Below are 25914 nucleotides of genomic sequence, written 5' to 3'. Positions count from 1 at the left end.
AAACCCTAACTTAACTATGGTGCGGTGTCACATCTAGGAATTTTTTGATATTTGCAGCCATAGTAAGACAAAGACTTATATTTTTGATATTTATTTTATATATTCAAATGCCATTTAACAAAGAAAAATCAACCCAAAAAATGAGTTCGCGTGTCACCTCTGACACTCGTGTCATAGGTTCGCCATCACTGGCCAGGGCCTCCTTCTCACACAGGCTCTGGCTGCTATTAGGAAGTGAGGGCGGGAGCAGTGGCAATCCAGAAGTGGACGGAGGGGGATTGTGGACAGGCCATGCCTTTAGTCATGTCGTTCCACAGGAGTCCTTGAATTCTGGTCAGTTTGATTGAGTCTTTTTCAAACTGTGGCCCCACAAAGCTACCAGAGATTAACAAAGGTGACCACAACAGAACACACCATTGTGAAGTAACGTATGTTGGTGACACATCTATTTGTTCTTTGAATCAACTGACAAGAGCAAGTATTGTCCTGATTTCTGGACGTGACATTAGTGTTGGTAGTTCTTGGCCCCGTGCGGGAATTCACAATCTCTCCCAGCAGCCTTGGCAGCAGGCCACAGCGCCTCAGGTTGGCAGGTCCAGCATTTCCGGAATCCGGAGTCAGTGCAGGACAGGGTCATAAAATTAGGAATGATAGCAATTTGCCTCGAGGAAAGAACATTTGCACAACATGCATTTTAGTAAAGTACCTTTGCCAACATTTGCCCTTAGTTTTCACAAAAACCAAATGATGTGGACAGGCCACTTATTCTTCCTCTTTTATAGATGATGAGGAAACTGAGGCCCCATGTGGATTTCTTTGCACCAGGTTGTACAGTAAATGGCACTGAGTCACAAAGCAAATCCCGGATGCTCCCAATGCAGGGTTCTTTCCACTAAACTGTCTGCATACCTTGGACCCTTCAGATCATGGGGAAACTGCTGGACTCTTTGGAAACAGGAACTAGGCAAGAGTTTGCCAGTTGGTAATATCCTGGGGAAATGAACGAGGGGTTACACAGCCTGCTCCAGCCCCGACCACGGCGGTAACGCCCAGCCTGACTCCTGGAGGAGGCGCATGCACATTACTGGGTGCCTCCAAGCATCTGAGACTACGCAGTTGCTGGGACCATGATTTGGATATTCCCTTCCTTCCTTCCTTCCTTCCTTCCTTCCTTCCTTCCTTCCTTCCTTCCTTCCTTCCTTCCTTTCTTCCTGCCTTTTTTTATTGTTGAGGGTATTACAGATGTCCCCCATCCCACCCCCCCTTAACCCCGTATCCGCTCATCTCCCAACTCATCCCACCCCAGGCCTTCACTGCACTATTGTCTGTGTCCATGGGTAAAGAATATGTACATGTAAGTTCTTTGGTTAATCTCTTCCTGTCCCCTCCCCTTTCCTCTGAGATCTGTCAATCTGTTGCATGCTTCCATGTCTCTGGACCTATTTATTCCTTAGTTTATTTTCTTCATTAGATTCCACATATGAGTGAGACCATGTGATATTTGTCTTCCTCTGACTGGCTTATTTCACTTAGCATAATGCTCTCCAAGTCCATCCAGCTGTCACAAAGGGTAAGAGATCCTTCTTTTTTACAACTGCATAGTAATATAGTATTTCATGGTATAAATGTGCCACATGTTTTTTTTTCTTAATCCTCACTCAAGGATATTTTTTCCATTGATTTTTAGAGAGAGAGAGTAGAAGGGAGGGAGGGAAGAGAGAGAGACATTGAAGTGAGAGAGAGACATTGACTGGTTGTCTTCTGCACACACCCAACCAGAGCCAGGAAATGAACCTGCAACACAGGTACATGCCCTTGACTGGGAATCGAACTCCGTAGGTGTTCAGACCAACTTCTACCACTGAGTCACACTAGCCAGGACTATACCATTGCTTTTGTAACCCACTCATCTACTGATGGGACTTGAGCTGTTTCCAGATCTTAGCTGTTGTAAATAATGCTGCTATAAACATAGTGGTACATATATTCTTTCTGATTGGTGTTTTGGGATTTTAGGAAGTGGGAGCATTGGGTCAAATGGAAGTTCTATTTTAAATTTTTTAAAGAAATATCCATACTGTTTCCCACAGTGGCTGCACCAGTCTGCATTCTGACCAGCAATGTACTAGGGTTCTCTTTTCCTCATATCCATGCCAATATTTGTTGTTTGTTGATTTATTTTTTTTAATATATTTTATTGAGTTTTTACAGAGAGGAAGGGAGAGATATAGAGAGTTAGAAACATCGATGGGAGAGAAACATCGATTAGCTGCCTCCTGCACATCTCCCACTGGGGATGTGCCCGCAACCCAGGTACATGCCCTTGACCGGAATCGAACCCGGCCGACGCTCTATCCACTGAGCCAAACCGGTTTCGGCTGTTTGTTGATTTATTGATGGTAGCCATTCTGGCAGGGCTGAAGTGGTACCTCATTATTGTTCTAATTTGCATCTCTCTGATGATTAGTGAGGTTGAGCACTTTTTCAAATGTCTTTTGTATGTCCTCTTTGGAGAAGTGTCTGTTCAGATCTTCTAGCCATTTTTTAATTGGATTGTTTATTTTATTTTGGTTGAGTTGTATGAGTTCCATATATAATTAGGAACCCCTTATCAGATATATCATTGGCTCTTCTATATAATGGGTTCCCTTTTCACTTTGAGGATGTTTTCTTTAGCTGTGCAGAAGCTTGTTAGTTTGATATAGTCTCATTTGTTTGATTTTTCTTTTGTTTTTCTTGCCCTAGGAGATGTATTGGCGAAAATTCTGCTATGAGAGATATCTGAGATTTTACTGCGTATGTTTTCTTCTAGGATTTTATGGTTTTGTTACTTATATTTAAGTCTTTTATCCATTTTTTAGTTTATTCTTGTTTATGGTGTAAGTTGGTGGTCTAGTTTCATCTTTTTGCATGTACCTGTCCAATTTTCCCAACACTATTTATTGAAGAGACTGCCTTTACTCCATTGTATGCACTTGCCTCCTTTGTCAAATATAAATTGATCATATTGACATGGATCAAGTCCTGGGTTCTCTGTTCTGTTCCATTGATCTATATGCCTGTTCTTGTGCTGGTAGCCAGGCTGTTTGGTTACAATGACTTTGTAGTATAATTTCATATGTGGTATTGCGATCCCTCTAACCTTGATCTTCTTTCTCAAGATTGCTGTGGCTATTCGAAGTCTTTTACGGTGCCATATAAATATTTGGAATATTTGTTCCAAATCTGTGAAGTATGCTAATGGTATTTTAATTGGGATTGCACTGAGTTTATAGATGGATTTGGGTAGTGTGGACATTTTAATGAATTCTTCCAATCCATGAACATGATATATGCTTCCACTTGTTTGTATCTTTCTCTATTTCTTTTCCAATGTCCTATAGTTTCCTGACTACAGGCCTTTTACCTCCTTGGTTAAATTTATTCCTAGGTATCTTATGTTTTTAATATTTTTTAATGATTTCAGAGAGGAAGGGAGAGGCTAACTGTTTTATATGCTGATTTCAGGAGGGTACTTTTGTGCCAGTCAATGTCAGATGGTGTCCAAGTTTGGCTCTTGGTGTCCTGTGTGAAGCTTTAAGCCATCCACAGCCAGGTTCCTGGGATTGTGCTGTAACTTTCTTTTAGTTCATACAACCTCTGGCGGAAGGACCAGATAGGGCTAGGCTCGGATGAATGCCAAGATGGGTGATGGGAGGTGAACATTTGAGATCTGCTCCATCAGATGCTCAGGTGTTCATTGCATGGATGTTGAAGCACATACATGGGGCACAGTGTCAGGTACAAGGTTACAGTGCCACAGTGTGTGATTCCTGCCACCTGGAAATTAACCGATGGCAGGAAATTCCAGTGAGAACAAAATAGCAGCGATCAGGACAGAGCATAACAGGGGTACAGCCTCTGCATGGGCTGGCGGCTCCCAGCTTCTTCTGAGTCACGTTTTATATGTAAAATGGGGTCCAGCCCATAGAGCAGTAACCATCCTTTCCGCTTTCGTGGGTTAAGAAAACACGTATGACAAGAAGCTACTGTGGGTTAGAATATTTAAGTACATATTTTTTTTATTCTCCATAATAGCACCTACACGTGAGGAAAAAAAATGGCCATAATGTATGTGTCAGATATTTTAGGGATTCTCTCCATCTACAGTGCTCTCAGATTCTTGTGTCTGTTGAAATAACTCCATGTTTGCCACTTCCTTTTGAGAGCCCCATGGCCCTGACATATCTGAGCACAGGACATTTGGTAAACCCGCACGTCACTGACTGGGGACCAGCAGTGCCTCGTCTGTGGGTGGCCAGTTTGTCAGGGATTTTCTGTAGAAAGTGACCCCCTATGTGCTCACATACAGGGTAGCCTGGTGGCGCCTTCCTTCCCAGAGAGTGGCCAGGCCTTTGTGTTGCTTAGGGCCAGGCCCTCCGTAAATCAGTGACCAGCCTTTGTGTCTCAGTGAGCTTTCCTATGTGCAGGGTGATGGTCCATTGAAGAAATTGAATGGCATTGTCTAAGAAAGGGAAAGAAATGGAACTTTCCCTGTTTGTATCTAATAAGGGCACAGTGGCTGCTGTGGTGTGGTGCTGGGTTCTGAGAAGAGGAGCAGTAGTGGCAGGTCTGTGGGAACCCTGACCTGTGTCTGGAAGGACCCCCAAGAGGTGCTTGCATGGTACTTTATGATTGGCCAAACCTGGAAGCCCCCACCCTCTGCAGAGTCTTCTTCAAAGGGACCTCCTGGCCAGGGAAGAGGCAAGCAAGGCACTGGCCACTGGTGCAGGGCAGTGAGGTCAGAGCCACATCTAGGGGGTGGGCCACTCCAGACAAGGTGGGAGGGGTCTGGAGGAAGGTCTTTTAGAACTCTGTAGGCCCTCTTCCACTCCAAGGGGAAAATTAGGAGCAGAATGGGAGCCAATTTCATTGACCTTGAACATCCTGCCAGTCTTGGTGTAGAGCGCTTGAATTGATCCTAACTGAATTTGGGCAAAACAAAGAAAAACACAGGCATTATGAGCGTTTGAGATATATAACCCATACCTATCATTGTGAAAGGTCATAGCTCTTGACTTAGCACAGCAAAAAATGGTCCAATAAGGAAGCACTCATGATAAGAAATGAGCAAAATTTGACTCATAATCTTATTCTCATTTTAGAGCAAAAAATTATAATTAGAGAAACAAAATACATTTCACCTCTTCAAAATAACAAAACCTAATGTGAATCCCTTCACATGCATGTGCACACCCCTCGGCCCAAGTCCTGACAGTTCAGGAACAACAGGCTGAGATCAGTGGTGCAGTGTGAGCTGAGTACAGTGGGGCCTTGAATAATATCATTTCGTTCAACGTCATTTTATAACAACGATGAGAAAAATCAATTCCAGGCAGCAGCCACTATCTGTGTGGAGTTGCACATTCTTCCCATGCCTGCGTGGCTTTTCACTGGGTCCTCAGGTTTCCTTGCACATCCCAATGGTAGGCGAATTGGCGTGTCTAAGTTGTTCCAGTCTGAGTGTGTGTGTGTGTGTGTGTGTGTGTGTGTGTGTGTGTGTGTCATGCCACACTCTGAGCTGCTAGGAGAGGCTCTGGCCACCTGAAATCCTGAATTGGAATAAATGGGTTGAAAAATAATTCTTTTTCTTGTTTTCTATTAATCTTTCTTAAATGTGCATGTAGCTCACATTTATTTCAATGTTTAATATTAGAAGTGTTTTGATTACTTATTTAGAAGTTTGAAGAAGTTTTTGTGACCAGAAACTTGCTGTCGGAACTTAACTCTTGTTTATATCAATTAGCTTGTGGTAAAGTAGTTTCTTTACATATCATTTTGCTTAGAGTCACGGGAGCCTATCTATGGTGTTTTGTTTTTTAATTTTAATTTTTAATATTTTTATTGATATCAGAGAAGAAGGGAGAGGGAGAGAGAGGTAGAAGCATCAATCATGAGAGAGAATCATTGACTGACTGCCTCCTGCATGTTCCCACTGGGGATCAAGCCTGTAAACTGGGCACATGCCCTGATCAGGAATCGAACTATGACCTCCTGGTTCATAGGTCAACACTCACCACTGAGCCACGCCGCCGGGCTCTCTATGGTGTTAAGTGAAGACACATGGCACTGGCTCAGCACCTGGCCTCCTTCCTCAGGGTCCTTGCAGGAATGACGGGGAGGCCATGGAATTCAGTTGTGCATATTTCCAAGAACTGCTTGCCAGTAACCTCCCAAATCAGTTTTTAGGGATCAAAATTCGTTTTTCACAAACTAAAATTGGTCCACTGCTAGCGTTACCCAGAACTCTCACTCAGTGCTTTTCTATGTCTAGCTGTCAAGGCTCCCCGGTTTTACCTCTCAGGGCCACACCTGACTGCCCCAGCCACAGAGCATCTTGTGTTCTGAGCAACTGATAGCAGTTTCTGCTTTGTGGTCCCAGATGAATCGTCCATACCACTACTGCTAATGCAGATGGGCCTGAACGACCATCGCCTAAAAGAAAGCTATGCTTCTCATTGAGTGATGTGGATGGGCAGAGTTCTTTACCTTGAAAAGCGGGAGAGGGTAGGTAGATCTGGAATTTTTGCACTGCCTGAGTGGGCTGAAACCAAAATAGTTTAAGTATAAGATGTCATCTTCTCAGTAGGGTGTAACGACCCTTGTCAAAACTCTCCTTTTGTGCACTTAGTAGCTATACCTTTAATTGAATGTAAAGTATACCTCAATTAAAAAACAAACTGCAAAACAAGCAGAGGAGGCCAGAGAAGGCTCTTGAAAGTGATTACTCTTCATGGGAAAAGAAGTGAGAATGGGGAGGAGGCTGGGCCAGGAACTCGTAACCTCAACACAATAACAAGGAAACATCAAACAAACCCCAAATGAGGAAAGTTCTGTTTACAAGAAGAGGGGCAGTGAGTTCTCAAAAAAAAAAAAAAATGTCATGTCATAAAGACAAAGAAAGGTTGTGGAAAGGCTCCAGATTAAAGGAAGCTAAGGAGACATGATGACTAAACGCAACACCTGAGTAGACTGGATTCTGTGCTGGGGAAGGAGAGGGATCCTTTAAAGGTCATTATGAGGTCAAATGACAATGTGAACATAGACGGCACATTAGATAACAGTATTGTCAACGTAGGTTATGAAACCAATAACTGCACTATGGTATGTAAGACAACACCCTATTCTTAGAAAATACATGAAGTATTTAAGGGTAAAGGGCCATTTTGTATATAATTCACCCTAAAATGGTTCAGAATATAAAACTATATATGCATGCATATATAAGGAATTTCCTATTGCTTACCTTGGGGAAAACGAAAAGAAGTGCAGGTTTGGGTCTTGTTCACAAGGCTGGTTCAAGGTTTGGCAAGTGTTTTTCCAACATTGACACCTTCAGACAAGGAGGACCTTATCAGATACTGCCCTTCAATCTGTAAGTCCTGAAACCCACATCATACCCATAGCTGACGTGTGAAACCTTGACCCCAGGTCAGGTCTCTGTTGCCTGGAGACGAACAGCCCAGACAGGTTTAGGCACGGGGACAGTGGCAGCTGCTCAGTCATTGCATGTGCATGTTTGAGGGGTGGGGGAGGAGAGTGCGCAAACCATAAAATAAATGTTAACAACAGGCGAATCTGGATAGTGAATATTAAGGGTGTTCTTTAGACAATTTTTTTCTTTTTTGTCTTTTTTTTCAAATTTGAAATTTTTTTTTTCAAACAAGTCTTTTGTTTTTTTAAACAACACTTGTTATTACATGGGGATGAGGGAGTCCAGTGGAGTCCCAAGGCCTTCGCAGTATCAACTTGTGCCCAGAAGGCACTGGCCGCCAGTTCAGGCTCGAGTCAATATTCAGATGATGGTCATCACCATGACAATTTTACTGCTTTAATAGTCATAAGTGGATCATACTCAAGCAATAAAAGCTAGATTGCTTGTGTAACAAACCTAGGAGAACTGGGGAGGATTTCCTTATTGCTCACTCTGGAAAGAAAAGGAAAGTTCAGGTTCTCTATCCCCAGGGCCAGTTGGAGGTCAGGCAAATACTGTTTTCACCATCCATCCTCTGAATCAGCAGGGTGTTATCAGGCGCGCTCCTTCAATCAGTAACTTCAGAAAGCCACCTCATTTCCATCGCTGATTCATTAAAACTCTTACTCAGATCACTGCACTTGGACTTGAGTGGCCAGGCAAAGTTTATGTCGGTACAATTACATCTAGTTTGCCTCATGCCAAAATAGCCCCGGATGACCCCAGCCATGTTATAGTAGATTTGGGAGAGGAAGGGGTGTCCAGTGACGTCTCAGTGGGCTTTAAAAGACCACAGTGTCTGATCTTGCCCTGAGCTCAGAGGGCCCTGTGCCCCGCAAAAGTGACCACTAAAAGTCACTCACTTCCTGTGGGATCGGCTGTAGAAGTGAGTGGGACTCAGTCTCCTGCCCACACTGCAGTTGTCTGAACATGTGTGGCTGTGGGTGCTCGTCCCCACTCCCCACCCCACAAAAGGAAAAGCAGGATTAGTTTTTTCAAGCACATTTCCTAGGAAAATGGAAACCTCCTCCTTGACCTCACTTACTCTGGGATGCGTGAAAGGACAGGTTGCACTTTACCCCAAATCTCCAGTTTGGACCGCGGCACCATGGAGCCGAATGTCTTGTCCTGACCTTTCCTCTAATAAAGGTGGAACTATTTGGGGAACTTGGAAGTTCAACTGTATAATGAAACTGATGTTCCTCTTTGCCAGATGTGGAAAATCAGAAATGGCGCATTCTGAGAGTTAAACCCCTATGGCAAAATAGTCGTGGTGGCAAAATAGGCAAGCTTCCTTCCTAGGCATGTCATGGTAGTTCTTTAAGATGGGAACAAGTTGAGACTAAGTCTGCTTTACCTGCATGGGGACAGGGAAGTCTCTCTGGCCATGAGTCAAAGCTGTGCTAAAGGGTCTGTAGCAGAGGAGATGAACATCAGAGATGGAGCCGGGGGAGCCGGTGGAAGGATTAAATCTGAGAGCCAGAGTCACTGCTTGGTGGCTACGCATACCCCTAGAAGAAGCTAGACATACAACCTGTGACCTGACGCTGGAAGTCAGACAAGGAGACAGCAGCCCTGTGCCCTGGACTTGGAGGGACCAATGGCACCAGGGAGCATTGTCCAGCCCTCCAGCCGGCACAGCCTGCACCTGATGTGTGCCAGTCAACCTCGGTCTTCGTAATAACCTGTCGGCCATCTACTGCACCTCCACGATGTTCCTAGAACCGTGCTGAGAACTTTATAGTTACTGCCTTATTTATACTCACAAAAGTCTGTGTCCTTTTCTTTTATGAACAAATATTCTTCAGCTTTATTGATAATTAATGTAAACATTGTGTGAATTTAAGGTTTACAATGTGATTTGATATATGTGTATAGTGCAAATGATTACCAAGTTTAGGTTAGTTAACACGCCCATCACCTCACACAGTTACCATTTTGTGGGTGTGTATATGGTGGGAACTTTTAAAATCTCTCTTAGCAACTTTCAATATACAATACAGTATTGTATTCTGTATAAAGGGTACAATACTTTCTTCTTTATAAAGATAAGGAAACAAACGCTGGAAAGGGTGCCCTATCAAGGACCTAATATTTGTAAGTGGTGGGGCCAGGATTTGGAACTGGGTCCAAATCTCATGTACTTTTTTAAAAATATGCTTTTTATTGATTTTTTAGAAAAAGAGAGAGAGAAACACTGATCAGTTGCCCTCCATCCATGCCCCAACTTGGGATCAGACCACAACCGAGGTATGTGCCCTGACCGGGAATCAAACCCACAACCTTTTGGTGTACAGGACGAAGCTCCAATCAACTGAACCACTCGGCCAGGACTTGTGTACTTTTTTACCACAAGTACACACACACACACACACACACACACACACACACGCATAATGTGCTGGATTTTCCAGTCTCTGATTCAAGAAAGAGCTTGGTATGCCTTCTCATAGTTGATCCTAGGCATTCTTCAGTCACATCTGTTAGAGAGACATAGTGATGGTTGGCCAGCAGCCCCTGAACATTCTAAGACAACTGGTACTTTATCGCCTGGATAGATTGTCTCCAATCTGGCTGCTCATGTTGGCAGGGCTCTCTATGGGATTCCAGAATCCTGGTTTCAGCTGCCAAGAAGGTCAGAGGTTTGGTAAAATCCAGTGGGCCACCTGAGAGGGAATTGTCAGTGGGCTGGGCTGGCTCTAGAGCCAGAGAATGGCCAGTCTCTTGCCCCCTGGGTCACTTGTTATCTTACCTGCCCTGTCTTTGCAGCCAGCCTCAGTTTGAAGAACAGGGCAGTGGCTCTCGGGGAGCAGCCAGTCTACCAGGGGCCTGTGCATTGCATTGCAACCATCGTGCGGACTGAGGGCCTGGCGGGGCTATACCGGGGTGCCGGTGCCATGCTGCTGAGGGACGTCCCGGGCTATTGCCTCTACTTTGTCCCCTATGTGTTCCTGACCAACTGGATCACACCTGAGGCCTGTGCAGACCCCAGCCCCTATGCTGTATGGCTGGCAGGTGGCGTGGCAGGTAAGAGAGCAGTGTTGATACCTGTCCCTGTACTGGCCACTGCAGTGGGACAGTTGGGGGGCCTACCATGCCCTACTCATCCTTTATCCAACAATTCCATGTTAAATACAGTGGGGCCTTGACTTACGAGTTTAATTCGTTCCGTGACAGAGCTCGTAACTCAAATTACTCGTATGTAAAATCAACAGTGAACAAGTGAGACACATGATGCTGGGCTGATGTTGTGGCGTTCACTGTGACGTTTGCTGTGCCAACTAGCAGTGGGGTATCTGAAACTGGCTCGTAACCCGAATTTTAGCTCGCAACTCAAAGCAAAAAATCGGCCGAGAGACGGCTCGTATCTCAAAAAATTCCTTACTCGGGACACTCATAAGTCAAGGCCCCACTGTACCTACTATGTGCCAGAGAAAGGACTAGGAATGCAGAATGGTCCTCCCTTTCTTCCATCTCCTCTCCACTGGACCTGTGGGGATGGCAAGTCAGTCCCTATTTGGGTTCATTGAACTTTCAGTCAGAAGATACATTTTGAGCACTTACTCTGTGTCAGGTGTTACTGAGCTTTTCAAAGGAAATCGGTTATTACAGTTCACCATATTTTAATATTGGCACACTATACACCTTCCTCGTGTGGGGATTTCATTACCTCCAGAAGGTAGGAGTCTCCCCATTTTTTAGGATGAGAAAGTTTAAATTCAGAGAAATTAAGTGGCCAATCCAAGGTCACACAGCCAGTGCAGACCTCAGCAGGGACTCTGCCTCAGAAAGATCCAAGTGCAAATCCCCACTTACCCATTTCGTGACCATGGACCAGAACTTAACCTACCTACTCAGAACTCACACTGCATCCCCCTGTCATGTAGGGTAGAAGTCCGTGTCCTCGCAGCGGTGTTTAAGGCCCTCTGCGACCGGGCTGCCTGTTACCCGTCTGCACTCATTCTCTGCTCCTGGTCCACTTGCTGGGCTCCAGCCCCACTGGTCTCTGTGCTGCGGGCTGCCCTGGCTCTTTCCCACCAAGGACCTCTGTGAGGTATATAGGCCCCCAGGCACTTTGACAAGCCCTGTTTTGGTCAAGAAAGGTGTGGCAACCTGATTGGAGTGGGATTGAGAGGGTGGGATAAAGGAAATTGGAGAACCCAGCGCCTGGGAAGGACTTGACTGTGCTCTCCCAGGGCAGAGAGAAGTGCAGCATAGCTAGAGGGGCGTGGGAGTCAGGAGAGAATGCTTTTATTTATTAAATGAATTGGGGTGACACTGGTCAATATTGAACATGGAGAATGCTTTTTAAGAGGCTGATAACATGGCCTTTGCTGCGGAGAGAAGAAAATTGTCTTCCCTCCTCATCATAATGAGCTGTGTGTGAAACTCTGCCAGCACATAACAGAGCCCAAACACCAGTGTTTTCCCTCACCCCCACCGCCCCCACCGCCCCATTGCCTGAGGCCGGCCACTCCTAGTATGTGCTCAGGAAGCTGGCTGAGGACAAACAAAGCCCCACCTGCTCTCATTTCTGGTGAGAGCAGGTGTGAGTGGCCTGGCAGGCTAACCTCCATCTGTAGTACCCTCGCCCTTGGGCTGAGGGACAGGGAGTGTGCCCGGGGGAGTGGCCTGTTATCCTGACCTGAGGCAGAAAAGAGAGGTGCAGAGGGCGCCCTGACACCGTGGCCACAGGGGCTGGAGGGAGGCCGAGATGAGCAGAGTTTGGGGCAGGCAAAGGCCTCTTTGGGGAGCCTCTTGGCAGCAATTACAAAACTTGCAAACCAGCTGCCCTGAACTTTGGCACAGGTTTGGTTTTCTCTCCCCATTCAAGAATGTGCTAGTTTTTGTGTTTACACAATAACCCGGTGTTGTTTTCCCAGAGTCCCGGAAAGTCACAAAAGCGCCCAAACCGGGGCACCTGAGCATATCCAACCAGGATGAGCCAGGGCGTGAGGTCCTAAGACTTTTATTCCAAATACCTGGAAGAGATAAGAGCTTTCCAAAGACCTGCTCCTGCTTTTCTTTCCAATCCCCAGGCTGGCCAGTGCTTGTTTAGCTTCTGTGTGTTCAGGGTAGATCCTGCCTCTGGGGAGCTGTGAGCCCTCCTCCTCAGACTCAGCCTGGGCCTCCCCTGGCACCTGGAAAGGTGCTGCAAGCACTGGTGAGCCTGTTCCCGTTTCTCCAATAAAAGCTGCTAAGAAAGGCTTCCGCCTACGAAGCACTGGCTATGCGCCTGGCACTGCACTAAATGCCTCACATGCATCCGTTTATTTATCCTTATAGCAACCCCATGAAGACAGGTACTGCTGCCCCACTTTACAGATGACAAACCAAGGCCTGCAGGGTAGGATAATTCTGTGAAGTCCCACAGCAAGTCTCAAGGGAGGCTCAGGAACAGCCCTTACGGGCCCCGACCCTGAACTTTTCCACTTCCCTCAGCAGCTGACTATGCTCCTGAGTGGCAGGAAGCTGCAGGGTCCCCTCCAGACCCCAACCAGCCAGCCCCTGACTCCTGTTTGTCTCTCTCTTTACAGGAGCAATTTCTTGGGGGACAGCGACTCCTATGGATGTTGTGAAAAGTCGACTCCAGGCTGATGGGGTTTATTTAAACAAATACAAAGGTGTCCTGGACTGTATCTCCCAGAGTTACCAGAAGGACGGTCTTAAAGTAAGCCCACAGTACTTTGAACTTTGGCACAGTGTGTTTTTCTCTCCCCATCCAAGAATGTGCTAGTTTTTGTGTTTACACAATAACCCGGCGGGGTCAGCTCAGTTCCCGGAAGGCGGGTCACATGCTGAGGGGCTTGTGAGAGTCTAGAGAAGGGAAACTGAGGGGCAGGTGGTTACCATTTATCAAGCACTCCGAGAGAAACTTGTCTCATCTGGTCCTTGCCCCGGGCTGGTGGAGGAGGTGGGTGTACACCCCACCTGACAGAGGTTCAAAGAGGACTAGGAACCCACCTGAGGTCAAACAGCTGCTGCATGTCAGAACCAGGACCCAGAGCCACATCTGTGTGTCACCAACGCTTGCCTTCTCATCGAGATAGAATAGAGCAGTGGTTCTCAACCTTCTGGCCCTTTAAATACAGTTCCTCATGTTGTGACCCAACCATAAAATTATTTTTGTTGCTACATCATAACTGTAATATTGCTACTGTTATGAATCGTAATGTAAATATCTGATATGCAGGATGGTCTTAGGCGACCCCTGTGAAAGGGTCGTTCCACCGCCAAAGGGGTCGCGACCCACAGGTTGAGAACCGCTGGGCTAGAGGTCCTTCCTCACTCATTGCTCAGCGCCTTCCCCTCCCCCCTCCAAGTGGGAAGTCCCAGAACCACCTCAGTCATCACGTCTCACAGGTTCCAGCTCCCCACCTGTCTTCAACTCCCCCGCCCATGCAAGTACAGACCCCATCCCCCCTGGTCTCAGCTCTCGAGGCAGCCTCCAACCAGGCCTCATCTCCCTCCTCCTCGCTTCTCCTCCCTGCGCCCAAGGGTCTTGTCCTAAACCCAAGCCCCTTCCTGCCTCTAAACTGTTCCAGAATGAAGACCAGACTTCTGCACCTGGCACCCAAGGTTATAAACAAATTCATCCCTGTCTATCTTGCCTCCCCTGACACCCCGAGCACCCTCCAAAGAAACAGTCTTGTCTGCTGTCCCGCAAATAGGCCCCCGATTCTCTTGACATGCCTCTTAGAATCAGAAGATTTGGGTTCCAAGCCAAGCTTGGTTACTTGTGAGCTGGAGGAATCCACACAAGTTGCTTCACCTCTATGGGCCTCGGTTTCTCCAAGGATAACCATTTCTACCATGAACGACAGGGATATTTGTGGGTTAAATTAAATGGCGTGTATAAAAAGTGCTTAGCTTAATGCATCACACATAGAGAACATTTAGAAAAAGTTATCCATTTGTCATTGGCATTAGTATTAGGAGTTTTATTAGTTTAAATGTTACTACTGATCTCTGGACTTTTTTTTTTTTTTCATGTAGTTGCCTTGTCCCAAGCCCTCCAATAGTTACTAATTGCCCACTCCAATGCATCCAAACTTTTATTTGTTTTGCTCCAATGGAACACGGGAACTTCTCCTCTCAAAGCCTGGACTTCCATAAAGGCCGTCTCATCTGTGGGAGACTGCCCGAGTCAGAATTCTCCAGGTGCTCGTGGACCATGGCCAACAGGGGCTGGAGCCAGTTCACAGGTCCTGCAGGCTCCACTGCCAGTACTGAGGTCTGTCTGCCTATTACCTGATGTACAAAGGGGACCCATTGCTCTTGGGTCCCTTGGTGTATGGTGCTGGATCCCTCAACTCCCACAGAGGCACTTCTGTTCATGGATGGATACTGAATTTTTGTTGTTAAGTGGTGTCTTGTGCTGCTGCGATGCTGACGTCACTCTCCCTATGCATTTGCCTTTATTGAGGTCTTAATTTCTTCACTGTCCAATGTCATTTCATTTCACCCTGAAGGAATCCGTTGAGCACTTTTTACAGAGTGGGTCTAGTGGTAATGATCTCCCTCAGCTTTTGTTTATCTGGGAATGTTTTAATTTCTCCCTCACTCTTGTAGGATTGGATAGTGGTGCTGATATAGGATTCCCAACTGACTACTTTTTTTTCTTTTAGTGCTTTGAATATATTGTCCCATTGTCTTCTGGCCTGTAAAATTATCTTCCTGAGTATCCTTTGTCCAGTGAGTTGCTTCTCTCTTGCTGCTTTCAAGATTGTTTCTTTGTCTTTAAAAAGTTTATTTGTGTCTTGGTGTGGGTCTCTTTGAGTTCATCCTACTTGGAATTTATTGAGAGACTTTGATGTTTATATTCATGTCTTTCATCAGACTTAGGAAGTTTTCAGCTAGTATTACTTCAAATATTCTCTCTGCCCTTTTCTCGCTTCTCCTTCTGGGACTCCCACAAAGCATATGTTGACTGGCTTCAGAGTTTACCACAGGTCCCTTAGTCTCTGTTCACTGTTCTTCATCTTTTTCCTTTCTGTTCCTTGGCCTCAATACTTTTCATTGTCTTAGGTTCAAGTTTGCTGATTCTTTTGTTTGTTAAAATATGCCTTTGAATCCTTTTAGTGAATTTTAAATTTCAGCTATTGTACTTTTTAGTTCCAGAATTTCTGTTTGGTTTCTGAGTTTTTTGTTTCTTCACTGATATTTCAATTTCATTCATATATCATTTGCTTGACTTTTTCCATATCTTCCTTCCGTTCTTCAATCATCTATAAGACAGTTGTTTTAAAATTTTTGTCAAGTAGTTCTGCTACCAGTCTTTTTCAGGAACAGTTTCTGCTGATTTATTTATTTTTGAATGCCTTGTGATTTTTTGTTGTTGTTGTTGTTGTTAAAAACTAGACTTCTGAATCTAATACAGTAATGAGGTAACTCTGGAAATCAGATTCTTCCCTTTTCCAAGGGCGTAGTGTTTGTTGTCATTGTCTCTGTTTATTGTTTTGTTTTTTCTGGTTGCTGCAGGCTGTGTCTGTGCCCAGGACCAGGTGTGAACATAGATCCTTTCGGGTCCTTTCTGAGCCGGCAGCTTTCCCTGGGCACCTTCAGTCACTTTCTAATTTTCCCCAAACATGCAGTTGCTTTTGAATGTCCTAATCTTTAAGGGGAAATAGAGAAAAATGAAGGGGGAAGGGCATTAGCCCTTTAAGTCCCCTGGAAGTCCCTTCAGCCAGAGGGGGAGGAGCTTGTATCAATGGAGGGTGGGGTTGGGTGAAAAAACAATGGTTCCTCTCTGACCAGAAACAGCAATTGGTGATCAGAACCAGCTTCGATATTGGGGGGAAAGGGGAGGAGGGGCTGGGTCCTTATTGCCTATCCTGCCTCCCACTAACGGTGCGCAGGTGCTCCAAGAACAGTGCACAGCTTCCTGCCTCAGGGCTTGGGTGGAAGGTGGGTAGCTGCCAGCATGCTAAGAATTGAAATTAATCACAATTTACTGTCCAAACCTTCAGTAAACTCCAGAATTCCAAAACCAGACAGATTCTGCTTGTACAATTGTTGTGTAGGTGGAGAGGTGGATTCCTGTGTTTCCTGTTCTGCCATCTTCCTAGAATTCTCACCTCAATTGTCTTTTCTTTTTTTGGCAGAAGCACAGTTTGTGATTCAAACGAGTACACATAAGAGAGATTCAAATGGGGATGCTCTGTTTTTATATGAGATGTTTTTGTCTGTTATCTGAAATATTAATGTCACAATTCTAAAAATGCCTGTAGAGGCAAACTATATTGCTGATATTATTTTCTCCAAAAATTATGGTGCTCAGTAAAAAAAAAAAAAAAAAAAAAAAAAAAAAAAATGTCCTTGAGGGCAAATAAGGCCAGATGATCAATTTTTAAATCTCAATTGCATTTGGTCCATAGTTATAGTCAGAGATGGGTATTAAGCAAAGATAGCCATAGTCAGCGTGATTAATCACATCATTGACTGAGGTTAATTTTTAAATTTTTTATTAGGAGTTTAAAAAGGTTATGTATGAACATGGGATGTTTCGAAAGGTATAAGAAGATATATTGTCTAAATATCACTGGTGGTTCCCAGTACTTTCTCAAGCAATTACTGTTATTTCGTGTGATGTAGTCCAAAAATATTCCCAGCCTGTGCATGCATATATATGTGTATGAATATTTATGTATATTTGTATGTAAGTTTGCATATAAGTAACATAAATAACATATGGTAGCAAAAATTCCCACACAGTCCCGGAAGGTTGGGTTGTCTCACAGTCATATTCGTAGCAGTAGGAGGAACGTCTTTTCCCAGGCCTGAAGGATGGCTCCATTCCCACTTGGCTTGGGCACTGCTTTGTGGAATACCCCCTCCAAAACACTTTTACTGCAGCTCACTGAGGGGTGTACAAAGCCCTAAGCTGTTTCCACTTTCCCCTGGGAGAAGAACTCAGTGGTAAGAGAGAATTGGAAAGCAGTAAAATAATGATGGCAGTGTTCAATGTTAGTAGCCCTTTTCGTAACTCTCTTAATGATTAGCAGTAAAGCAGCCTTCATGATGGGGGTTAGAAGTCCATGGTTCAGGGCATTACCAAGTCTTGGATCCATCTTCTGCCTGCTGTGAGGATCGCTGTGGGCCACACGGGCCATGGCTCATACTTGGAGAGCTGTCATCTGAAATAGGATGCTGGAGGAGTGACTTGGTGTCCTTGTGAAGGGATTTGGGACAGTAGGACAAGAGTGGTAACTCTAAGGGGAGACAGAGAGGAGCATTTGTAGTAGAGAGCTTCCTGAAGCACCAGGGTTGGTTCTTCTTTGGTTCTGCAATATCGGGGGTTTGGAACCTTCTCTTCACTCCAGGAATCCCCCACTACCACATCACACTGGGACTCTTTCAGCTCAGAAACCATTCTTCTGGTATCAACGAGTCTGTCTTTCCTTCCTTCCTTCCTTCCTTCCTTCATTCCTTCCTTCCTTCCTTCCTTCCTTCCTTCCTTCCTCTCATCCATCCATTGATTCATTTAATATATCTATAGAGCAGCAATCGGCAACCAGTGGTCCACAGACCACTGGCGGTCCATGAGGTCTGAAAGGTTGGTGACTGCTGCCATGGAGGGTCCTCTAGGCCAAGCACAGTGCAGGTGCTGGGGATTCGGAGATGAGCCACACACACAGCCCTGCTCCCGCTGCCCTTACTGGGGTTATTAATGAGAGAATGGGCCAGTCACGGGCAGTTGGCACGGGTGTGATAAGTGCTGTGATGGCAGAGATGAGTGCACAGAGGCAGGGGACCATAGTCCAGCACGGGGTGGCCTGGGAGGACTACTAGAGGGCACAGCCAGATTTGGGAGCATTCCAGCAGAAGCCCAGTGGTGAAGAGAGCTGGTCCCTTAGGAGGAATGACAGGCTTTTAGACTGCCCAGTGTAGAGCAGGAACAGAGGGTGTGGGCCCTGACAGGCCAGGGAAGGGTGTGCACTTGACCTTGGGCAGTGGGGAGCCATTGAGGCTTCATGAGGAACAACTCAGTCCGGTGTTTTCTGTGTTCTGAGAGCTGCTGTAAAAGCCAGAAGGTGTGCGTTTTGTTAGCCACCTTTCAGCCTCGCAGAGCAGAGGCCGAGTGGCTGCAGCTGTTGGAGGGAGGAGTGTCTGTCTGTCTGTCTGTCTGAAGTGGCCTACGGCTCCTGCAGGGCTCAGTGCTGTGGGACAGGAGGATCTACCTGGCCTGCTTTGCAGGGGAGCCTCTGGGGCCCCTCGCATGGAATTTCCCTCCAGACCTGACCCGGTTCCTGGCTGTTATTCAGTCACTCTGGGTGAGCCTGTGGAATTCCAGAAAGGTTAGACATGAGAAAGGAGAGCTAATGTTGTAAGGATCCCACTTGCCCCCTACCTGAATTGCTCCAGGGTTTGGAGGAGCCACCTGCTCACCTCTTGGATCCTGTCCATCAGCTTCCTTCCCCGAGGCCCAGGCTTCCCAAGTCCACAAGGCCCTCTCTCCCTTCCCATCCAGCTGCGTCTCCCAGGCTGCCACAGAGTGGCAAGACGCAGGAACCGCTCCTGAAGGAAGGTCCCCTGACGTCCTGTCAGTGGCCTGCACCTGACCTGACACCACAGTGCCCGACGACTAAGCAAACAGGGAATGCAAAGGGCTGGATTCCCACTTTCTTAAAATTACAATACCAGCCCTAATTCACAAATGTAGTAAATCATACAGGAGTCAGGTGACAGAGTTGCATCGTATGCCTGATAGTTACCTGGTCGTTTATGCTTGGATAGGAATTTGCCTTTAGATGTTTTGTCCAGGGAGGACATTTAAGGACAGTTCCTCTCCACCCCACTGCTCACCAAAGCCCTTATCTATTCTCACCACGTTCTACATGATGTAATTATTCCTGAGTGGGGCTTCGCTCCTTTAGTAGGTTATAAACTTTCCGAGAGCTGGAACTAGGTCACATCGATTAGTGTCTTCTTGCATCAGGCAAGAGGATTCAGGGAGGAAGGAAAGCACCTTATCGTATTCCCTGGGATGGAAGGCAAACATAGTCTTCTTGTATTAAGGCCAAGCCTAGCGGCTCATCAGCAGGCCACCATCCCGAGGCACTCACACTGATGATCGAGGTTGGGCGCCGCTCTGTCCAAAGCGATGACTTAGGTAACAAGGATGGTGATGTGCTAGTCAACACTGCGTCCGTGCTCCACGGCGTCATCTCATTTATTCCCTCCATAGCTGTATCAGGTCAATGGCATGATCACCCCCGTTTTACAGTTGGAAAATTTGAGATTCCAGAGGCTGCCACTTGCCCAAATAGCACAGCTACTAAATGGCACAGCTGTGCCTCAACTCTGTGTCTGCCCTCTTTACCCGGCCTGAGTTCTCCCCACTGGTCCCTGGGGATGTCCCAGGAAGCACCTGTCACTGTATTGGTTGGGGCTGGTGCTCTGTCCACCACTGCAAAGAGGAGGGGGGAGTTCTGACTTCTAGATTCCTGAAAATCATGTGTGCACATGCACATGTGTGCATGTGTGTATGTGTGTGCTCACAAGAGAGAGCAGCGATTAAGCAAGGAGATGTGGGTGTTCACAGGACTCAACAGTTTTGTCACAGTGCATGTGGGCCAGGCCTGGCAGGAGAAGTGCCATCCAGTCAGGATAGGGCATGGCTGGGCATCCCAGGCAGCCTTTGCCTGCACAGGTCCTTCCGGCTCTGCAGGTCCCAGCCTGAGACGGGCCTGAGTGGGCATCACCACCAGCCCACTCCCTGCCCTCCAGTGTGGCCCTACAGAGGTGCGGTCAGTCCCCTGTGATAATGCCGTTCCCTGTCACAGGTGTTTTTCAGAGGCATCACGGTGAATGCTGTGCGGGGCTTCCCCATGAGCGCAGCCATGTTCCTGGGGTACGAGCTCTCGCTGCGGGCCATCAGAGGGAACTACCCGGTGACCAGCCCCTGAGTGCCAGGTCAGTCGCACCTCCCAGAGCTTGAAACTCTCTTCTTAGCCATGAAAATGTCTCCCTGCATTGGTTTCCTATCTAATCTGTGTTGATCCTGGGACTCGGATCGCCACCCTTCTTGTCATCGAAAGCCCTTCTCAAATGCCTGCCTGTGACTGGTGGTGAGCTGGGTGGGCACACAACTGACTTCTGTATAGTAAGCTCACATATCTGTTTTTCCACTCAGCAGCATCCATGGCCCTTGGAGAGAGGTTTCACTGTACAATTTAATGACCCAGGCTCAGAAGTGAGGACTCAAACCAGAGTACCCACCCTGTCACACAGGCACCATCTTCCCACCTTCCAACTGAGCTAAGTCTGAGAGCCACCAGCAGGCTCCCAGAACTCTAGGGAACAGCCTCTGCCCCATTTCCTCCCCCCACACCCTTTCCTTCTCCCTTCCTCATCGCAGAAAGATCACTGGCCCAAAGCATCTACAAACAGAAATCTGAGTAAGAGACTCTCTTGCTCAAATGCCTTCAGTGGCTCCCCATTACCCACTAGGTAAAGCATCAGTCCTTCACCACTTCATCCTCACCACCATCCTAAGTATACCATCCTCATTCTCATTTCTGTGACTTTGCAATGCTGCCCCTGCCTGGCATGCTGTCCCCAAGCTGTTTTCACACCTTTCCCATTGTCCTTGGCTTCACACCTTTCCCATTGTCCTTGGCTTCCTCAACTCTTTGTCATCCAGGCCTTGGTCTGGAAGTCTCCTCCTCCAGGAAGCCTGCCCTGATGCCTCAGCCAGGAGTTGTGCCTGCCGTAGGCTCCCTCCCACAACCCCTGCTCAGCCCCTACCACCTCCCCCTGCATTGTAACTGCCTGATGATTTGCCTCACTCCCAGCCAGCGTGGAAGTCCCAGGAGAACTGTGGCTATTATTTCACCTCGATGGCCTGTGCCCCCTCACACAGCTTGACACATGAATGACCACTCACAAATATCACCAAGTGGCTGGATGATCAACTTCCATATCTTCTCAGTTCTTTCTCTTCTTTTCCTCTCTTGTTTCTTCTCCCCTGGCCCAAACCGGTCCCTTGCAGAGCTCAGAGACAAAGTGGAGGAAGTCGCCAAATTTTCTAGTTACCCAGAAACCAATGTGCTTTGGCTGCGGTGACTGCAGATTGTCTCAGGAAGGACGGTCTTCATCAGGAAGGTCTTAGCAAACCTCCCTGCACCCTCCCCTGAGGAAGCTGAGCCCTGTGGGACGCCTGGACAGGCCAGGGGGAGGGCAGGGCAGATCGAGCTGGCTAGAGTAAGCCAGGGATAGCCCTAGACACGGCTTTAAAGCAAATGCTTTTAGCTCTTTACCAAAGCACCCACATTCACAGCCTCCCTGGCTTTCTGCCCTCTCTTACAAAAGGAGGGCAGCAATGCATTTTGCATAATTAAATATCTTGGGTGACAAGTTACTGTACTAGGGTTCTGTCCAAGGCAGGGAAGGGAGACCTGGTTCTTAAAGCTGTGCTCAGATATTAGCCATTCCCCCTTAAAAAAAATTTATAATAAAATCAATGCATTTTATTCTAGAAAACTAGGGGGGAAAGAAGTAAACTGAAAGAGCAGCAACAAAAACCCTATAATTCCAAGACCTTTCCATTACTTTCTAAGTGTTTTTTATGTGTACCTCCGAAAAGGGATCCTACTTCCCACAATGTTTTCTAATCTCTCCTGTTTAATAGTCCAGGGCCGTTTTCCCATGTCCTTAAATCTTCAGCCGCAAGGTGGTTTAATGCCAAGGCCTGGCCGCTCCCAGAGTGGCTGGACGCTTGCCGGAGCTGTCGCCATCTGTCACTTGTGACCACCCTGGTGACTGGCTACTTCAGGAGGAAGGAAGAAGTTTCTAGCACGCCGAACCCTGATTGTTTTAGACTTGGCCATTCAGGACAGTGACCCCCTCACACACACCCCGACTGGAAGCGTCTCTTCCTGAAAGTGCTCTGACCATACAAGGGCACAGATGCCAGCTGGGGTCGGAGGAGGCTGGTGTGCCCAGCAGGATTGGGGAGGGGGTTCCAAGTGACTTTGCTGGAACCTCATCTTAAACAAGCCTCCTGCTCTGACCCGAGAACACCAAGGCCCTCTAAGAGATCTTGGATTTGAACTTACCCCCTGCTCTGAGATCTCGGGCCAGTCATGGTTCAGGCCAAGGTAGTATCCATGCTTTGACCACATGGAGACCAGTGCCTCCCTCATGGTCTAAACTGGCGACAGTGAGATGATGTCATTAGAGAACTAGGGAAGTGGCAGGATGGTGACATCTCAAAAGTGCCGAGTGCAGGCAGGGGGAATCCATGGAATTGTCTTCAAGTGCCTGCAGGACACAGCCGGCTCCAGTCAGCTCCAGCCTCCATCTAACAACCAGATACGGAGCGCTCCTCGGCTCCCACACTTCCTTTTCACCCACCTGCTCAGGTAGTTCTCTCCAGGCCAACACAAGAGTGACCCACGGACCGTTTGTACCCAAGTGAATGCAGCACGAGGTGGTCGTTTCATGATGTGGCTTTACCTGTTCGTACGGAGAAACCCGAGTCAGACTACGTGAGGGAGATGACCTTTGGTGATAGAAAGGGGGCCCAGCCCCTGGTCAGCGGTCAGTTCTTGGGCTTGTCTGAGGCCTGTGAATCCAGTGCACCACTCCTACCTGTCCGCCTGGATCCCCCACATCCAGAACCTTCCAGAAATAATGCTGTTCTGCCCCTGCCATGACTTTCGTGCTCCAAACCTCATTGGTCTACTTTTGATGTCGGGAAATTCATTTTCAAGGGAAGTAGATGCAGTCTCCCTCCCACCCATTTTTTTGAAAATATGCAAATATAGTGGAACCTTGGTTCTCGAACTTGTTCCCATTAGAAATAATGTAAATTGAATTCATTCATTCCAGACCCCCAAATAATTCCGTTTTACTAGTAATCTTCCTTTCTTTAACAATTTTATTTTATTGTTGACAGTATTATAGATATCTCCCAATTTTTCTCCCCTTAACTCCCCTCCCAGCCCCTACCCCACCTCAGACCTTCACCACATTATTGTCTGTGCTCATTGGTTATGCATATATGTATATGAATCCTTTAGTTAATCTCTTCCCGTCTCCTCCTGCCCTTTCTCACTCCCCCCCAAGATATGTCAGTCTGTTCTATACCTCCATGTTTCTGGATCTATTTTGTTCATCAGTTTATTATGTTCGTTAGATTTCACTTATAGGTGAGATCATGTCTTTCTCTGACTAGCTTATTTCACTCATCATAATACTCTCAATAAGTAATACTTATATACAGTACATGCCTAATGTACTGTTTAATCTATAAACACTTTAAAACAAAAAGGACATGAAATGTAAATGAAAATTTAACAAAACGGAAATGAAATGTACAGTAAAAAATGAAAATTTAAGAATAATAATAAGCAGCAATAAGAACAAACACACACACAAATATTCACAGCACAATTTCCTGAGATGTTAACAACATACAGTTTAGCAATAAACTGACTCATACTCACGCATTCTCTCCTTTGTTAGTTGCCTGAGAAATGTTTGACGGATCATACCGGTATCAGCATGAAAGGGTTGTCAGGTTGAGAAGTGAACTGTTGAAGATGGGAGATGTTTGTTCGAGAACCAAGGTGTGACTGTGACCTAGACCACCTCATAGCCTTCCACCGGCCTGTTCTCATGGTGATGCTTTGCCAATTGTTGCTTCGCCCAAGCAGCTCTAAGTGGGTTGTTTGACTGCTAGGTCTTGCTGACTGGTTGTATGAAAGCCTGACCTTCCCTCCTTTTCCCCCAGGACCAGGGCTGGTGTCATGGACCAGGGCCTCATTCCCTGCAGGGCGAGGCCTCTCCAGAACCTGCTCACCTCCGAACCCCTTCTTTCGGATCGCAAGCACTCTGCTCCTCCCCTCCCAGCTGGACCATTGATAAGCTGCCACCTATTTTTTTATCTGCACTGGCACCTGGCAAAAAGTGGGGCGAAATAGACCTGTTTCCCACGACTGCTGTAAACTCACTGGGAATTCACAGAGGAGCTGGAGTTGTCTCTAAGTTTCCAAATAAAAACAATGAAAACTTCTTCAGGTCATTTCTGTATCGGATGCTTCTGCCTGGCTTCCAAGAGACACAGGCCACCCTCACTCTTCCTCTGTTAGACCCCTGTAGATGTCACCAGAGAAGAGGCCATTCCACGCAGGTGAGAAGTCTCACTTCCCTTTTCCTAGCTGCCTGAGGTGGGCAGGCAGGGCGTGGCGGGTGAACGGGCACCGGAGTGAGAGGAAGCCCTGTAGGCACTCTACCCCCCGCGGCCAGCAGTACGTGCTGGTCACGCTCCAGAGGCCAGGGCACTGAGTGCGGGTGGGGTGGGCGTTCTCTGGGCCTTATTTTCACATTTCAAAATGAAGCAAAATAAAATACTTTGTCCACAGCCCGGTTTCCAGAATGATGTCATGATTCTACATTGTGTTTCTCACTCGAGCCATGTGGGGAGGCCATTGCTCGTGTCCGTGATGGCACTCCCACTCTTCGTGCCTACAACAGGCATCTTTAATCAGGAGAGAGCTTCTCCTGTGGAGCCGGATGCAGCTTCAGAGTCCTCAGTGCCCTGAGCAGCCACCACCAGCCGGTCAGAAGCGACATACAAAGGAATCTAGTTGCCATTCCTGGCTTAAAACCTGGTGGTGAAAATATCCTTAGATTTCTTTTCTCCCTCCCCGCCCCCTGTGATTTCCCCACCCCCTTCCACTGCCCTTGAGTGACTCAGAGCATGTTTCTAGAAATTCCCTGCCCTACCAGACCCAGCACCAAGGCACAGTGCTGCTCAAGGCATAAAGAAGTTAAATGTGTTCAGCCTCATTGTTTATCCTGATGCTTTAGCAAAGGGTTCCCTCCTTGAAAAAAACCCTCAGTGGACCCTCCTTGGTCTTTCTGCTTCACAGCCCCTGGCAATGGCGGGTCCCTCAGGCAGATCTGCAGGCTGCAGTCCAACTCTCCATCCCTCCACCAGCCATCAAGCATTTGTTGAGCACCTACTACATGCAGACTCTGTCGTTTGTGTCGGGGACAGCAGCACTTCCATTCTGGTGTATGGTTCTACTGACAGGACAGGTGGGCCTGCCCACCCAGCATCACTGGTCCTGGGAAGGCACTGTGGACACTGGTGAAGAGATGTCCACTGTCATCTAGTCCCTTTCCAGTGAACCTGAGGCCTTTTCTCTAACGCGGTGTAAAGTGTGTTTTGACTAGTAAGTTGGCCTCAACGAGACAGTTTCCTGGTGCTGGTCCCGGTTGCCCAGTTTGTTTGGAAGTGGTGGTGTGTTCACAAGGCCAGCAGAAGGCGTCTGATGGATGCGCTGATAAGGCTGAGATCCAAGAAGCAACCTTCTTCAGGTGTCAGAATCCTTCGCAGTTCCTCTTGGTGTTCTCTGATCGGCTCCATGAGAGGAGAAGGTAAACAGAAA

At 47.0% G+C, this 25914-nt stretch overlaps 1 protein-coding gene across 1 annotated transcript in view; it reads left to right on the top strand.

The window, feature by feature from the left end:
• SLC25A48 (solute carrier family 25 member 48) overlaps positions 1–24336 on the top strand; it is a 38027-nt gene extending 13691 nt beyond the window's left edge. Inside the window, exons 4-7 of the mRNA XM_015563460.1 lie at positions 10283–10540; positions 13051–13184; positions 20299–20428; positions 24252–24336. Of these exons, the coding sequence (XP_015418946.1) occupies positions 10283–10540; positions 13051–13184; positions 20299–20421 (515 nt within the window). The 3' untranslated portion in view covers positions 20422–20428; positions 24252–24336. The remainder of the gene's footprint in view (positions 1–10282; positions 10541–13050; positions 13185–20298; positions 20429–24251) is intronic.
• The last annotated feature ends 1578 nt before the right edge of the window (positions 24337–25914 follow it).

Source organism: Myotis davidii, unplaced genomic scaffold, assembly GCF_000327345.1.
Source record: "Myotis davidii unplaced genomic scaffold, ASM32734v1 scaffold471, whole genome shotgun sequence".
NCBI classification, from domain to species: domain Eukaryota; kingdom Metazoa; phylum Chordata; class Mammalia; order Chiroptera; family Vespertilionidae; genus Myotis; species Myotis davidii.
The sequence above is the reverse complement of the archived record's forward strand: the minus strand, read 5'-3'. Positions and strand labels throughout refer to the sequence as shown.